The 18040-nt window shown below is 44.6% G+C and overlaps 1 protein-coding gene across 1 annotated transcript; it reads right to left on the reverse strand.

Moving 5' to 3' along the window:
* Positions 1-3650: 3650 nt before the first annotated feature.
* On the reverse strand, positions 3651-17926 carry MBOAT4 (membrane bound O-acyltransferase domain containing 4). Its single transcript, XM_043893679.1, has 4 exons — positions 17825-17926; positions 12376-12548; positions 8402-8626; positions 3651-4614 (listed from the first exon to the last, which is right to left on the reverse strand). Exons 2-4 carry the CDS (start codon positions 12495-12497, stop codon positions 3651-3653), a joined length of 1311 nt encoding a protein of 436 aa, XP_043749614.1. The 5' UTR covers positions 12498-12548; positions 17825-17926.
* Between the last annotated feature and the right edge of the window lie 114 nt (positions 17927-18040).

Genomic DNA, 18040 nt, shown 5'->3' on the forward strand with positions numbered 1-18040 from the left:
TTAACTTTTCTCTGAGTTTATGAGACCACCAGCACCACCATCCCACTTGCTTCTCTGGACTGATCCTTAAGATTGCCATTTCAGTGCTAGTGATGGTCTTAGATTTGTTATACCACTTTGAATAATTTTTATTGTGTATTATCAGTGGCAGTTCTGTATATTATTACTGTGTGGTTTGATAAATGCAACATGTATGAGAATCAAAAATTTAAATGATGTTAAAAAGTTGTAATAGACTATCAAATTTATACAGCAGTATTGTTTTTATTTTCCTTTTAAAAATCATTTTATTTATTTATTTTTGGCTATGCTAAGTCCTCGTTGCTACACCGGCTTTTGCAGTGAGCAGGGGCTACTCTCTAGTTGTGTTCGGTGCCCAGGCTTCTCGTTGTGGTGGCTTTTCTTGTTGCGGAGCACAGGCTCTAGGCCTCTCAGGCTTCCATGGGTGCAGACCATGGGCTCACTAGTCGAAGCTCCCAGGCTTAGTTGTTCCACAGCATGTGGGATCTTCCCACATCAGGGATCAAATCTGTGTCTCTTGCATTGGCCGGTGGATTCTTTACCGCTAAGCCACTAGGGAAGTCCCTATTTTCCTTCTTAGTAACACCCCCTAGGCTGTCTACTGTATCCTCCTTGACTGTGCCCCATGCTGGAAACCCCATTTGTCCATGTTGCCTCGTCTGGGCTATTGAGTGTAGTGAGAGAAAGTATAGAACTGCGCTGGCCAAGGCCACAGCACATCATCCCATCTGTTTAAGGCACTAACGCTTGTTGCACTAAGTCCTGTGTGCTGAGGTCAGGAGCTGTTCGTTTGCCTTAATGACGGCAAGTGATACTGACATAACTTTCTAAGTGATCTATGTGTCTATATATATTGTAACTTCTTAGCATTACCTTTGTTAAATTGTAGACATTAAAAGCTTTTTGCAATTTTATATTTTGAGGATGAAAATGTTCTGTTTTGGAAGCTTAGATACCTGTAACAATTCTTTCTTTGGTGCGACAAACGTCATCCCAGGGTAAGCAGATGATTTTAAGCAGTACACAAACATTTCTCACTCAAGCAAGGATGTGATTCTTTTAGTGAGCTCGAGAGGAGAATAAAATTAGTACACCAAAGCCAATTTTTGCCAATGCCACCACTCGGAAACAAAGTTTTTAAAAGTAAGGTAAGTTAAAGTTGATTTGAAGAACAAAATAAATTAGATAATAATCCAGGTGGCCCACAGATGTGGTAGTGCCAGGAAAATGCTAGTTAAAATGACATTGCTTCACTGGAACTTGGAGGTCCTGACCTCTTTCTCTCAGTATATTTTAAATCCTAACAGAGGAAGAAACAGAGGAAGTTATACGCCAAGAAAAAGGAACAGACCCTCAAAGTTGTACTAAAACAGTGTTTACTTCTTGTTATAGGTCTCTTCATGGGATATATTTCATGAATCAGTTTTGTATTTAAGTAATTTAAATAATTTAAAGTATTTAATTATGTAAGTGATTATCTAGTCTGCTGGATTTTCAGTTTATTAACATATCTCTCTGAGATAATATCAGCCTTGTCATTTTTAGACCAAATTTTTCAAGTTCTTGGTGGTTTTGGTTTTTGTGGCTGTGCCACACGGCACGAGTGATCTTAGTTCCCTGATCAAGGATCAGACCCATGCCCCTGCATTAGAAGTTCAGAGTCTTAACCACTGGACCACCAGGGAAGTTTCAAGTTACTTGTGATCCTGTGACTGACTGGGAGCTGTGGCTGCCCTGCCCAGCACCCCAAGAGAGCCTTGTACCATAAATCACTAGCCAGGAAAAGATAAAAATTCCAAGGATGATTTCCACTGAATATGTATTGCTTTTGCACTATTATAAAGTTGAAAAGTCATAAGCTGAACCATCGTAAGTTCGAGACCATCTGTAGATGCCATTTTCCATTTTGTTCACAGTACCTTATATTTTTTAAAATTTAGGTTTAATTGGAAAATAATCACTTTACAATGTTGTGTTAGTTTCTGCTGTACAACGAAGTGAATCAGCTATATGTATACATATAGTGGTATAACCTCAGATATGCGGATGACTCCACTCTTATGGCAGAAAGTGAAGAAGAACTAAACAGCCTCCTGATGAAAGTGAAAGACATGGGACAATAGACTGGTTCCAAATTAAGAAAAGAGTATGTGAAGGCTGTATGTTGTCACCCTGCTTATTTAACTTATATGCAGAGTACATCATGCAAACTGCTGGACTTGATAAAGCACAAGCTGAAATCAAGATTGTAGGGAGAAATATAAATAACCTCAGATATGCAGATGACACCACCCTTATGGCAGAAAGCATAGAGAAACTAAAGAGCCTCTTGATGAAAGTGAAAGAGGAGAGTGAAAAAGCTGGCTTAAAATTCAACATTCAAAAAATGAAGATCAGGCATCCGGTCCCATCACTTCATGGCAAATAGACAGGGAAACAATGGAAACAGTGAGAAACTTTATTTTCTTGGGCTCCAAAATCACTGCAGATGGTGACTGCAGCCATGAAATTAAAAGACACTTGCTAAAAGCTATGACCAACCTAGACAGCATATTTAAAAGCAGAGACATTACTTTGCCGACAAAGGTCCATCTAATCAAACTATGGTTTTTTCCAGTAATCATGTATGGATGTGAGAGTTGGGCTATAAAGAAAGCTGAGTGCCAAAGAATTGATGCCTTTTAATTGTGTTGCTGGAGAAGACTCTTGAGAGTCCTTTGGACGGCAAGGAGATCAAACCAGTCCATCCTAAAGGAAATCAATCCGGTATGTTCATTGGAAGGACTGATGCTGAAGCTGAAACTCCAATACTTTGGCTACCTGATGCAAAGAACTGACTCATTGGAAAAGACGGAATGCTGGGAAAGATAGAAGGCAGGAGAAGAAGGTGACAACAGAAGATGAGATGGTTGGATGGCATCACTGACTCAATGGACATGAGTTTGAGCAAGCTCTGGGAGTTTGTGATGGACAGGGAAGTCTGGAGTGCTGCAGTCCATGCGGTGGCAAAGTCGGACACGACTGAGCGACTGAACTGAACTGAACTGAACTGCTTCCTCTTGAGCCTCCCTTCCACCCCACCCCCACCCCTCAGGTTGTTACCGAACACTGGATTGAGCTCCCTGTGTTATACAACAACTTCCCACACTGTCTAGTTTACATATGGTGATGTATATGTTTCAATGCTACTCTCTTGATCCATCCCACCCATTCCTTCCCTCTCTGTGCCCAAAAGTTCATTCTCTATGTCTGTGTCCCTATTGCTGCCCCGCAGTAGGTTCATCAGTACCATTTTTCTAGATTCCATATATAAACATTAAAGTACCTTATGTTTTTATGTATCATATTAAACCGAAACTTTGTTTCCGCACATAAACTGTAACCCCTAAGAGAAGAAATCATGTCTTTTTCCTTTCTGGATCCTCAGTATCAGCATCAATAATAGATCATTAAAGTAGATACACAGACAGCCATGTCAAGACATCAAGTATATACATCCATTACTTTAAAAAAAAAAAAAAAGACAACTTTTATCATGGAAAAGTGCAAATAGATGCACCATCAAAGTGCCATCTGGTACTTTCTAACGTCTGTTTCATGGGCGTATGAGAGGAAGGATGGGAAAGATGTCAGTTACATTTATGCCTTCTCTTTGCTAACAGGAGAAGCAAAATACAGTACACGGTGGGAAAGACACTGCTGTAAGAATTCCACAGCAGCCAGAGAGAGGAGAGGCTCCGGGCCTCCACCGCCAGCATTATATAGGCGATGATGAGCTGGGTGTGGGCCCAGGCCAGGGCCCTGTAGAGCAGCCGCATGGGCCAGGAGCTGATGAACACGCTGGCGAAGGCGTGAATCAGGTAGTCGGCTTCCACCATGACAGCCCAGCAGAGGAAACCGAACACCTGTCCGGGATGGAGACCGTGCCACCAGGCCGAGAAGACGAACGTCTGCAACAAGGGCCAGGTCCTGCGCTGCTGGAAAACCAGGCGTCGGAGCCACCGAGCCGTGCTCTGGTTCCACTTCCTGGCGAACAGGGCTATCCTGTGGGTCGTTTCCAGCGTCCAGATGTCCGCATCGGGGAGGAGTCCCTCCTCACCCGGGCTGCGACCTAACTCAGATCCAAAGCCGGCCGCGCGGAGGAGGCAGTCATCCAGGAGCCAGTGGGAGTAGTAGGTGAGTTTGAAGAGGCCGGCCGTGGACCACAGCACGAAGACGCACTGCAGCTGCCCGCAGCCGCCGACTCCAGCCCCCGCGCCCACCACCCGCGTGACGACCACCTTCAGACTCTCCAGTCCCAGGATCTGCAGCGCCCGCCAGGTCAGAGCCCAGAAAGAGTGCCTGGACCACGAACTGCTGGGCCCTTCAACTCGAGCCTGAAACCTCTGGAAGGAACACAGCGGGCCTCCTAGGAGGGCAGGGAAGAAGAGCAAGTAGCTGAGATAGGGAAGAGCCGCCCGCAGACGCTCAGACAAAGAATTCTTGTTACCGGCGCGTCCTGATGGTGCTACCACCTTCCCCTCACGAATGTCCAGAGACAGGGATGTGACCCTCTGGGTCAAGAGCATGAGGGAAGAGAGAGTGATGCAGAACCTGAAAGAGATAATTTTTTATTTTTTTTAAGTAAAACATTCCATAGTTTATTTTAGCCTCTTCCCCCCGGGGAAATGGGTGGCTCTAGACAATTGAGACCAATCTGAGACTCTCCTGGATATCCAGAGGTTAAGACTCCACCTTCCAATGCAGGGGGCATGGGTTCAATCCCTCTTCAGGAAACTAAGATCCCACATGCCATGGGGGGAGGGGTGACCAAACTTTTTTTTTTTTTAATTTTTAAAAAGCACGTAAGACCAATCTAATAGTCTGCAGTGCTGCCCTCAAAGACTCTTGGCTTAATTCAGAGCCACAGGATCCTCTGAGCAGGATGGAAAGGTAAATGGAGAGATGAATCCTTAGAGAGGCAAATAAAAGAAAAACAAGGAATATTATGGGGGAAATATTGAATATATTATCTCTAAGAGTGGCTTATGAAGATCAGGATCAGGGAGAAATTTGCCGCAGAAGAAACAGAACCTTAGAAATGAAGAGACTCTCGGAAGCTGAAGATCTGGACTGTAAGATTCTGCAGGCTTTGTTATGCAGAGTGAAGTGAGTCAGAAAGAGAAAAATAAATGTGATATATTGATGCATGTATATGAAATATAGAAAAATGGTACCGATGAACCTATTTGCAGGGCAGGAACAGAGACACAGATGTAGAGGATGGTCTGTGGACGCAGTGGGGGAAGGAGAAGGTGGGATCAATTGAGAGAATAGCATTGACATATATACACTACCACGTGTGAAAAGAATCGCTAGTGGGAAGCTCTGTGTAACACAGGGAGCTCAGCCTGGTGCTCTGTGACGACCTAGAGGAGTAGGTTAGGGGGGTGTGGGTGGGAGGGAGTCTCAAGAGGTAGGATGTATATGGAGAATCCCATGGACAGAGGAGCCTCATGGGCTGCAGTCCATGGGGTTGCAAACAGTCAGACACGGCTGAACAACTAATACTTTCACTTTTCATATATAGAGTTTTGACTGGTTTGAGTTGTTGTATGGCAGAAATCAACACAACATTGTAAAGCAGTTATCCTCCAATTAAAAAAATTTTTTAAACGAAAGATTCTGCAGGCTTTGGGATCTGAGCTGAGGAAGAGTGAGTCATGCTAGAGGTTCAGGGTGTGTGCTAAGTCATTAGCAATTCGAGGCGTGTTCCTAACCAGCCACCTGAGCTCTTGCTGCTTCACCCTCACAGTAGAGAAGATCCTGCTGGCAAGATTATCGTGGAGAAAATTAATGACAATTACAGTGTCACACTCGACAATCAGGATTGCTGTCCTGTAGGGGAGAAAATGGTTCTGTTTCCCAACCAATGCTGTTTCTGTGTCTGAGAACTGAAGGACAGCTGACCTCCTTACTTGACTTATCAAACAGTAAGCAAACCAGCCACTGAATGTCACTAACCCCTGTTCAGTCACCTTCTGTTAAGAGCTGAATGTGTCCCCCCCACCCTCAATTTGTACGTTGAAGTCTTAACCTCCAGCACCTCAGAATGTGGGTTTTTTTTTTCAATTTGTTTATTCGTTTTGGTTTTGGTATGGTTTTGGCTGCACCGCGTGGCACGTGGGATATTAGTTCCCCAACCAGGCGTGGAACCCGCGTCCCCTGCATTGGGAGCACAGAGTCTTAACCACTGGACCACCAGGGAAGTCCCTAGGATGTGTGTATTCGGAGCTAGGGTCTTCAAGGAGGTAATTAAGGTCAGATGAGGTCGTGAGGGTGGGCCCAAGTCCAAGGTGACTGGTCTCCTTAGAAAAAGAGATCAGGACACAGACACGCTGAGAGGGAAGACCATGGGAAAGCCCAGGGAGAAGCCTCTACCAGCCAAGGAGAGAGGCCTCAGGAGAAGCCGAACCTGCCAACACCTTGACCTTGGACTTCAGCCTCCAGAGGAAATAAACGTCTGTTGTTGAAGCCACCTGTCCGCAGCCCTCTGTGTGAGGCCCAGAGCATACGAACGCATCTTCCCACTTCAGCTCTGGCCCGGCCTCCTTCCCATCCAGCCAGATCCTGCTCCACTTGCTCCTCCAGCCCCCCAGGTCCTGGCTTCCTCCTGAAGCCCTAAGTCACCACATCCCAGTCAGGACTCCCCACTCCCTACCCGCCTGCCATCCGGCCTTCTCCTCAGAGAAGCAAGCTCTGGAGCCTTTGGTGAAAATAGAATAAAGAAAAGGATCCTGGGTGTAGAGGGATGGCAGAGTACAGGAACCAACGGCAGCTAGAATCAGAGACGTGACCCTCCCCTCAATAGGTCACCACTCCAGTTCACCCCGAGACCATGGAGCCAGGAGCAACAGCCCTCAGGATGGCAGAGGCGCCTGCTTCCCTCTAATCCTGCTGACCTCATTGGATCAGGAAAACATGCCCCTAGACCTCACTTGGCACCTGATTTTCTTTCCTGGATTGGGTGACTTCTCTTCTTCTAGGGGATGGAAGAGTCGTGTCTCAGTGAAAGTAAAACTCTTGCGGAGCAGGTGTGTGAAAATGCAGCAGAGGCTGACAGTCAGTTTGGACCGTCCCTGTCTTACCGAAAAACAGCAGGGAGGCTGCCAGCCGTGTGTCTAAACCACCTACGCTGAGGTGTGTGTCCTCTGCTTAGTCACCTGCAGGCCGGGGGACTGGGACTCCTGATTCACCCTCTTTCTCGGGCACAATGACATTTACAGCTGGTGCCAGGCACTGTGCTACGTGGGAAGCACGTGGTAGTGACTAGGATGTTAGTCATACATTTACACTTACAGTAAGTCAGCTACATACGAACAAGTTCTGTTCAGAGAGAGCATTTGTGAGTCCAATTTGTTCGATAAGTCCAACAGAGTTAGCCTAGGTACTCAACTAACAGAATCAGCTATATAGTTCTGTACTAGAATGGTGGTGGTTTAGTCGCTAAGCCGTGTCTGGCTCTTTTCACCCCAGGCTACAGTCCATGGGATTCTCTAGGCAAGAATACTGGAGTGGGTTGCCATTTCCTTCCCCAGGGGATCTTCCTGACCCAGGAATCAAACCCGGGTCTCCTGCATTGCAGGCATGTTCTTTTACCAACTGAGCTATGAGGGATACCTCATACTAGAATAAGTTTATACAGTAAATCCCCTGCCTATGAACCTTTAAGTTGCGAACTTTCAAAGATGCGGACACACATGCCATTAACATCAGGTGTGAGTGAAATTGCGGCTTGCCCTCCATCTCCTGTTGCCGACGATCCTTCAGCTCTATCATCTCCCACCTCCTCTCCCTCCTCCTGGCAGTAACTCCACTTGCCTGTTTGCTCAGGGTCAGGCCCTGTGTGCTGGCTGTCAGACTGTACTTTTCAAGGGACTGTACCGTAATATTAAAAATGTTTGCTTTATTTTTTTGTATATTTTGGTTTTTATGTATTGTTTGCGTGACAATAAACCTATTACAGTATATATAGCTGATTGTATTAGTTGGGTACCTAACTTGGTTGGACTTATGAACAAATTGGACTTACAAACACGCTCTTGGAGTAGAACTCGTTCATGGGTAGCGGACTTACTGTATATTCATTACCTCTAACCTAAGAAGCTTGCAAGATAGGTGTTGTTATCTCCCAACACACACACACACACACACACACACACACATCCTTTATTTCAGAAAAAGACATGAAGGCTGAGAGAGGTTGACTGATTCACTCGAGATCACACTGCTGAGATGTGGAAGAATTCGGATTCAAACTCAACGCCCAGGTCCTCTCCACCATCTGGGTGGAAGCAAACCCTGGCGGGCTCGGTACCAGTGCAGGAACGGGCTGCTTTACCTTGTAGAAGGAGCTTCTTGCAGATAATACTCCGTATAGTGCAGACCCAGGTGGCACAGCGTCTGCCAGGTCATCTGAAAGAGGAAAGTCGGCCTGTGGACGTCCCGGGGGCCAAGCGAGTGGATGAGGACCACCGTGCCCAGGGCGGGGATGAAGACCAGTGCAGCAAAGGCACCCATAGCAGCCACGGCCAGGGCGCCGCCTCCCACCAGGAGGAACAGGTACCTGGAACACAGAGGACAGCCTGGCTTTGAGACCGCCTTCAAGCAGTGCGCAGAGGAGTCAGTCCCCATGGCAACCACCTGGGAAGCCCTATGGAGGTGGACCCCACTTCCCCCTAAAGAAGTCACAGTGGTGTAGGAGAGAAACACGGGAGACAGAGGCAGAGTGGATTTGTGAATTACTTCCTCGGGAGGCAAATCATGATTCCTGCCTGGGCACCCCTCTTTGATGTCCACCATAGCAGTGAGGACACTTGTCCCCAGCAGTCCTGTGGGGACAGGTCTGCAGTGCTTCCCGGTAGGGCCACACGCAGCCCTGTGCTTGCTGCCTGACCATAAAGCTCTGGGAATCCAGGCTTGAGGAGCTAGGAGGGCTCCAGATGTCATCTCAGCCAGATGGGTCTCTTCCCTTTGACATAGTCACACCGCCCTGGCCTTCAGAGGGAAGGTTGAGGGGAGGGGTAGGCTCAATGTCTCCTTTTTAAAATTTATTATTATTATTTGCCACATGACATGTGGGATCTTAGTTCTCCAACCAGGGATTGAACCCATTCACCCTGTATTGGGAGCATTAATCACTGGACTGCCAGGGAAGTCCAATGCCTCTCTCTAATAAATGTTTGAAAATTCAATGACAAAGTCTTTGTGTATCATTTAGGAATTTTTGTCATCTGTGTACACAGTTTAGCCTACTCTCCAAATTCACACGAATAAAATCACACAGTATATCCTTATTCGAGTAAAGCTGCCACCATCCGTACAATATTTTGTTAAGTTTTGTTTTTTAATTTCTTGAAGTAGAGTTGACTTTCAATGTTTCAGGTGTATAGCAAAGTGATTCAGTTTGCACACACATATATCCTTTTTCAGATTTTTTCCATTATAGGTTGTTACAAGATACTGAATACAGTTCCCTGTGGTATAGAGTAGGTCCTTGTTGCGTATCTGTTTTGTATATAGTAGTGTGTATATGTCACTTCTAAACTTCTAATTCATCTCTCCTCCCCCGCCCCCAGCTATCCCCTTCAGTAATCGCAAGTTTATTTTCTGTGACTGTGAGTTTTTCTGTTGTGTAAATAACTTCCTTTGTATCATTCTTTTAGATTCCACGGGTAGGTGATATCATGTGATTCTTGTCATTATGTCTACCCTTAATCCACCCTGCTGTACTTCAAGGTCTCATGACTTAGCACTTTTTATAATGTTGTAAATACCCACATCAACATCGATGGTTTGGGAGCTTGCCTCCCTCGGAAGCCAGTGGATGACTCAAGGACCGGCAGAGGCCCTGGAGATTCCACATTAATGAAAACTCAGCTCTTCTTTCCACAGTATATGGAGGTTTGTTTGGTTTTTCCTTTTCATTGGTGCCAAGTTAATAAATCTGAACAAAAAGTTCAGAAGAAACCATCTGAAACAGGGACCGAGTAGTCAGGGACAGGAAAAATGAATGAACATGCCCCAGGGTGTGGATCGAGGCTCCTCGGCTCATGTGCTTGTGACAGACATGCCTTTGCAAAGACGTCTTCCTTTCTTGAGGGAGATGTAGGCTCCTCAGTGTGAGAGGCTCCATTCCACAGGCCCTGGCCCTTCCTGAACCTATGTGAGTCTATATGTGGGGTGCCTCCTCCCCCAGCCTGACCCTTTGAACACTGTGGCTCAAGCCTTTGCCATCTGGCCATCAAAAAATAAGGGAAAACACTTATTCACAAGTGAAACCTGAAGCAATTGCCCTGGGGATGTGAAAGCACTGTTAAGTCAGAAAAAGAAAAACAGATATTGTTTATTAACACGTGCACACGGAGTCTAGAAAAATGGTACTGATGAACTCATTTGCAGGGTAGGACTAGAGACTCAGGCATAGCGAACAGACTTGCAGACACAGAGCCGGGTGGGGAGGGTGGGGTGAACTGAGAGTAACCCTGACATGTTTACACCACCACGTGGAAAATGGGCAGCTAGTGGGAATCTGCTGAATAGCACAGGGAGTTCACCTCAATGCTCTGTGATGACCTGGAGGGGATGGGACGGTGGGGCTTGGGGAAGGGAGGGAGGTCCAAAAGGAAGGGGATATGTGTATACTTACAGTTGATTCATGAAGAAATAAAGACAGCACGGTAAAGCAGTTACACTCCAATTAAAAAATAATTTAAAGAAAGAAAACAATTTTCTACACGTGTACAATGCAAGATGCAGGATTTTTTGAGTGCTTATTTTATTCTGGGCATTGGGCCAATAATCCATTTATAAGAAATATCTTTATTTAATCCTTAAAATAATCCCATGAGGATTATTATTATTATTGTTGTTATTTCCATTTTACAGATAAAGGCCAAGTCTATTCACATATACAAGGACACTCAGGAAGAGAGGGCCCATGACTCATCAGGCTGACTCCAAAGCCAGAAATCTTAACCTGTGGGAATTAACTCTTATTCTTGCATTCATGTTGCTTTATTGTTTGTGTTTCTTCCTCAATAGGAAACTTTTTTTTTTTTACAACTGCTTCCTTCATCTCTGAAATAAAGGTAAAGAGTCACCAACTAGCTGTGTACATGTAATAGTCTACCATAGTTTAATCAAACTCAGCCATCCTGATCATTAGATATAGCCAGATTTTACATAAGAACTCCCAATATGTAAAGATCCAAATTTCAGAAATAAGTGAATTATTAGGAGGTAGAAATTTGGCAATGGACTTTAACTTTGCAAAAGGATATACCATAAAACTTTTTTATAAAATAGGGACTTAATGTATCGAGTTGATTGGTTATAAAACATCATTTTAATCATTATCAAATCTCTGATGTGAAAGTGACTCAGTCATGTCTGACTCTTTTCGACCCCATGAACTATACAGTCCATGGAATTCTCCAGGCCAGAATACTGGAGTCGGTAGCCTTTCCCTTCTCCAGGGGATCTTCCCAACCCAGGGATCGAACACAGGTCTCCCTTGTTGCAGTCGGATTCTTAACCAGCTGAGCCATGAGGGAAGCTGAAGAACAGTGGAGTGGGTAGCCTATCCCTTTTCCAGTGGATCTTCCCGACCCGTGAATTGAACTAGGGTCTGCTGCTTTGCAAGCAGATTGTTTACCAACTGAGCTATCAGAGAAGACCAACAAATCTCTAGTGACAATAATCACTAGATCCCAGGTTGAGAGAAAACTAATCTAAGAAAATTGGTTTTGACTTAACTTCATTTCTCTGGGAAATCATACAAAGGCACTTAAAAAATCATATTTAATAAAATTTAATTTTATTGAAAATGAGAGAATTCCATGAAACTAAGACTGTTCAAGAACATCTGCAGTGCATGGTTGATTTATGCTGCTGCTGCTGCTAAGTCAATTCAGTCGTGTCGACTCTGTGCGACCCCATGGACTGCAGTCTACTAAGCTCCTCCATCCATGGGATTTTCCAGGCAAGAGTACTGGAGTGGGTTGCCATTGCCTTCTCCGATGGTTGATTTATAGATGCATCCATTTGGGGAAGTCTATATCACCCCAACATTCATCTCTCCCTGGTTTATTTTCACCCTTTTCCCTTTTAATGTGAATTTATCAAACTTAGCTGAGTCAGTGCAGACATGATGTCAATTTCCAATTCTGATTCACTCTATTAGACATATGCATAATTAAGCAATCAATAATCAGTGGCAGTGATGATAACTTAAAAACAACCAGTATTTAATATTTAATATTCACATGTGTACTCCAACCTAGACATAAGAGCAAAATTAGCCATCAAACCTACCTGGCCTGAGTGGAAAATGAATCCATAATGCAGAGATAATTAAACAGAAGTGCAAAAGGAAAAGCAGCTCCTTGATAAAGTGACACAGGATCACGGAAGAACAGCTGGAGCCAATCCATCATAAACTGGAACAAAAGATGCTGTCCTTCCTAGAGGCCTTAACTGATGCTTTCCTGAAAGAGAAGTCTCAACCAGGTTCTCTTTGATCTTTTTATATGGTTTAGGAACGGTGAGCAAAAGGCAAACAAAAGCACTGGAGATAAGCGGTATAAAAAGGTGGCTTTCTGATAAAGGGGACTCACTATAGAAACCAAAACGCATTTGGTGTTATATTACTTAACAAGGACATGTACAAAAGCATTGCTTTCAGAAGTTCTGGTTTTGTTTATATACTGCAGTATTTGCCTTTCCAGTCATCTGACTGTCATATTCTTTTCACTAAGTAAATGAAAAATCTCATTTTCCCATTGAGGACAGTTAACTCACTGGATTAGGAAGGGAGAGCAAGAACATGCGCTGTGAGAAAGGGAGGCAGTTTCTCAAAGACTAGGAAGGCTCTCCCAACCATTTCCTCCCTGGGCTCCTTATACTATTTCCTTATGCTCTATTCTTTTTTATAGTACTGGTCACCACCCCTTGTATATCTATTTCTGGATTAGTTTATTGCCCGTCTCCCTGCGAGCTCTACAGGGGAGGAAATCTGTTTTGTTTATTGCTGTATTCCCTGCACATAGAACAGTATGATGTGCTCAATAAGTGCTTGTTAAAATTCCAAAGGTTTTAAGGAAGAAAAAATGTGGAAAGGAATATTTAAAGAGAAGCTTTTCTTTAGGGTGTGGACAAGCAATCCAAGAGACACTGCCTAGAAGCAAGACAAGAACAAGAAGCCTTGTGGCGAATTGAGGTCCATCTCCTGAGCCCAGAGCATTACCACTACGTCCCTGACCAGCCATTTTTCATCTCCGAAGGTACATGCAGGAGGAAGCAGCCTTAGATAAGAGACAGAGAAGTATAACCTGATATAACATCATCTTAAGGAGAAAAAAAATCTTAAAGGCAAGGACCACCTGTTAGTGAGCTACAGCTCTTCACAGAAGAGAAAGCATGAAAGGAAGCCTCCTGTTAGCTGGGGAACTCCGAGCAAATCACTTTATCTCTCTGAAACTGAAAGCTTTCATCTTAAAATTAGATACAATAATGCCAGTTATTCAGCAAAATTGTTCTGTTGTCTTCAAGAGAATTGTTATGAAGATTAGATATCGTATAGAAAAGCATGGAGGATAAACTGGTTGGTTGGATATAGTTGAAGGTAAACCAACTGATTAATAAAAATGAGCCCCATTAGGCTGCCAATTTATGACAGACCTGTGCCAAGTGCTGGGGGTAGAACGATGAATACGATATGGCTCCTGCCCTCCAGTAGCTCTGAATTGACTAGGAAGAAGGAAAGGGCAACAAATACTTTCATTAAAGAACTGGCATACTGCAGTGAATAAATAAAGAAGCAATCATCTACAGAGATAAGGAATTTTTCAAATGCAAGGGAAGTAGAGAAGGGGGAATGCTTAAATTGGCTCGGGAAGGATGTTCCCAAACAGTTTTTTCCAGGCCACAGATGGCACAAGACCCTAGACAAACACTAGAGCAATTAATGGGAGAAAAGGGCTCCCTAAGCAATGAATAAGCTCACATCATATTAAACATATTAAAATGCAACCACAACCCCCATTGAATATAGTTGCTAGGTTCAGAAGAATTGAGCTGCACTTATTTGGATAGGGAAAAGTTATGCTTTTTGTCATTGAATTAAGTATTTATGAATACCTACTTGTACTTTTCTTCTTGAATTTTGGAATCAGCACATTTTTACTTTCAGGTCTCAACAATTTGTAGATTTCTCAAAAAGCTTATAGGCCCTAGACACTGTACCTAATGTTGATAAAACGGTCCTTCTTATAAGCATGCTCTTGCAATTAATTTTGCATCAGCTCAGGCTTTGCTGCCCAGCTCTTTGGTCAAACCAGTTTAAATATTGCAGCGAAGGTATTTTTAAGGTGCTATTAACATTTAAATCAATAGACTTTGAGTAAAACAAATCACCATCCAAAATGTGGGTGGGCCTCATCCAATCAGTTGAAGGTCTGAAGAGCAGAGACTGAGGCTCTCCCCCCAGAAAGAAATCCTGCCTCAAAGAAACCCTGCTTGAATTTCCCACATTTAGGTTTTGGGTATGAGATTGCAATATCAACTTTTCCCTGAGTTTCCAGCCTGGGGGTCTACTTCTACATGATCAAGTAAGTCAATACCTTAAAATTAATGTGTGTGTGTATGTATATTATTGTCCACCGCTTCTGTTTCTCTGGAGAACCCTGGCTGTTACTCTTGCCATGGAAGTCTTTTAAATTAATTTAGACATTGCTTAAAAGTGAATCGGTGTTTACCTGCTTGGAGACAACAGGATGTTCTAAATTCATCCATATATTTATTCAAGTTTTGTTTTGTTTTTTCAAGTATCAACTATGTGTCAGGTATTGTGGCCAGTATTGAGTAAAGAGTAGGGCCAAAGTGGGAATTCCCTGGTGGTCCAAGGGTTAGGATTCTGCACTTCAACTCCAGGGGGCATGGGTTCAATCCCTGGTCAGGGAACTAAGGTCCCGCATCAGTTAAAAGGCCTTGGGGCAGAGCTGGAGCTTCCCTGAAGAAATTCTACCCGTAGACAGTGGCTGCGATCCATGTGTGAGTGTTGCAATGTGCCCTGTAGGTTTCTTACCTGCCTAACCAACCCCCGCGATCACGTTAACCACTTCCTGCAATAAGCCTCTTCTTATATTATCTCCTAATGCTTTTGTTTCTGTGGTTAAACCCTGACTGATACACTGAACATGAGACTTAAACAGTCAGAAGAGGGGTGGGAGTAGAGGGCGGGTGGAAGCGGTTTGGGTCTGAATTCAACCTGGCTTCTTGGAGAATCAAAGTGTGATTATATTACTGAGAGTTGGGGTCCGGGTCCTCACCACTCAAAAGCCAGTAAACAGACCAGGCTGGTGGAAAGAAAAGTCTGCTTTATTTCGGATGCTGGCAACAAGGGTGGGGGTGGGGGGACAGATGTCTGTCCAAAGGTGGACTCCCCGCTCCACTGACAACCAGGAGGGCAAGAACGTTTATAGACTGAGGGAGGGGGCTACATGCAGAAACAGCACAGTCCACTCTGACGATCATCTTCAAGTTGGTCACTGGTGGTCTGACCAGCTTCATCTTGATTGTTTTAAATACAGTTAATCTTCACTAGCAATAACCTCAGATATGACACCACCCTTATGGCAGAAAGTGAAGAAGAACTAAAGAGCCTCTTGATGAAAGTGAAAGAGGAGAGTGAAAAAGTTGGCTTAATGCTCAACATTCAGAAAGCTAAGAGCATGGCATCCGGTCCCATCACTTCATGGCAAATAGATGGGGAAATAGTGTAAACAGTGGCTGACTATATTTTTCTGGGCTCCAAAATCACTGCAGATGGTGATTACAGCCATGAAATTAAAAGACGCTTACTCCTTGGAAGAAAAGTTATGACCAACCTAGACAGCATATTAAAAAGCAGAAACATTACTTTGCCAACAAAGGTCTGTCTAGTCAAGACTATGGTTTTTCCAGTGGTCATGTATGGATGTGAGAGTTGGACTATAAGGAAAGCTGAGCGCTGAAGAATTGATGCTTTTGAACTGTAGTGTTGGAGAAGACTCTTGAGAGACCCTTGGACTGCAAGGAGATCCAACCAGTCCATCCTAAAGGAGGTCAGTCCTGGGTATTCATTGGAAGGACTGATGTTGAAGCTGAAACTCCAATACTTTGGCCACCTGATGTGAAGAGCTGACTCATTTGAAAAGACCCTGATGCTGGGAAAGATTGAGGGCAGGAGAAGGGGATGACAGAGGATGAGACGGTTGGATGGCATCACCGACTCAATGGACATGGGTTTGGGTGGACTCCGGAAGTTGGTGATGGACAGGGAGGCCTGGCATGCTGCGGTACATGGGGTCGCAAAGAGTCGGACATGACTGAGCGACTGAACTGAACTGAACTGAATCTTCAGTTCCAGGGTCAGTTTGTTTCCATTTCTTTGAGGCCAGTTCTTTAAACTGTGGCAGCTTATGTCACGGCTACAGTCTGGTCATCATGTAGTTAGCATCTTCCACCTGGTGGGGGTTTCAGTGTCTGTAAGACAGCTCACAGCATATGGCTCAGAATATCATCCACAACCCTTGCTGCTGCTGCTAAGTCACTTCAGTCGTGTCCGGCTCTGTGTGACCCCATCCTTGGGATTCTCCAGGCAAGAACACTGGAGTGGGTTGCCATTTCCTTCTCCAATGCATAAAAGTGAAAAGTGAAAGTGAAGTTGCTCAGTCAGGTCCAACTCTTCACGACCCCATGGACTGCAGCCTACCAGGCTCCTCCGTCCATGGGATTTTCCAGGGAAGAGTGCTGGAGTAGGGTGCCATTGCCTTCTCCCCATAGCCCTTGAGAAGGAACTAAATATCCCTGACTATGCTTAATGAGTACATCATTAGTATTTGGTCTCCTTTGACTGCTATCCTTTGTTTCCACATTTTCTCATTTCTCTGATTAAACTAATAAGTTTTGACTGAGATTTCAACAGACAAAAGGCAGGCAGAGGACATGGGGGAAGGCTCATAGGGTCCTGCTCCGTTTCAAAGAAGAGGAAGAGGAACATGAAATTAAAGAAGAGAGAAGTGGGCAGGGGCTGGATCAAGCCCAGAGATAGGTAATGGAAATGAGTTTGGATTTTAAAAGGAATAAGAAGTAAAAAAAACAGCTGAATTTGGTTTTTAAAGGGATGATTTTTAACTACAGAAGAATAGCCTGGATGGAAATGTGATTTTAGAGGTCAAGGGTAGAAGGTGCAGACTACACAGGGAGATTTAGAGATAGTAAATGATGCAAACTGTAAGAAAGAGAGATAGGAGCAGCAGAGGTGAAAGTCGCTCAGTCGTGTCCTACTCTTTGTGACCCCACGGACTACACAGTCCATCGAATTCTCCAGGCCAGAATATTGGAGTGGCTAGCCTTTCCCTTCTCTAGGGGATCTTCCCAACCCAGGGATCGAACCCAGGTCTCTCGCATTGCAGGCAGATTCTTTACCACTGTGCCACCAAAGCTCTGTTCTGGACATTTTAGGTTTCATAAGACCTCGCAGCATTCAGGTCAAGTAGGCATTCGAATAATCAGGTGTGAAGCTTGGCAAGAAGGACAGAATTAGAGATTAACCTTAGAAAGAAATCAGGTAGAGGGTACTTAATTTACGGTGGGGGGTGGGGGGTGGGGGGTGGGAACCAGCTTATATTGAAAGGGAAAGGGGCCCAGGTTTAGCAGGAGGATCCTTAAGGAACTTAACTGAGAATGAACAGTGGGGCTTAATGAAGTCACAATGACTTACGTTGGATCTGACTTAAGGGCTGTTTTAAATCCGAGTCTGCCGATCCTTTCACTGCACTAACAATCAGTTTGCGGCCAAAGACCGCCGCCTGGCTGGAGCCGGCTCACGCAGAACTGAAACCTCCACCGCGAGCCGGCCCCGCCCCCGCGAGCAGCGCCAAGGCCCCGCCCCTTCCCCGTCTTCTGTCAGGCTCCGCCCCTTCCCCGTCCTGACAGG

This window comes from Cervus elaphus, chromosome 32 (genome assembly GCF_910594005.1).
Source record: "Cervus elaphus chromosome 32, mCerEla1.1, whole genome shotgun sequence".
Classification (NCBI taxonomy): domain Eukaryota; kingdom Metazoa; phylum Chordata; class Mammalia; order Artiodactyla; family Cervidae; genus Cervus; species Cervus elaphus.

Excerpts from the sequence above, each read along its gene's own strand:
- MBOAT4 (XM_043893679.1), bottom strand. The coding sequence starts at position 12,497 with ATGATGGATTGGCTCCAGCTGTTCTTCCGTGATCCTGTGTCACTTTAT. Across the intron at positions 8,627-12,375 it reads TCATTTTCCACTCAGGCCAG|GTACCTGTTCCTCCTGGTGG; the intron begins GTAGGTTTGATG and ends TCTGTGTTCCAG. Across the intron at positions 4,615-8,401 it reads CAAGAAGCTCCTTCTACAAG|GTTCTGCATCACTCTCTCTT; the intron begins GTAAAGCAGCCC and ends TATCTCTTTCAG.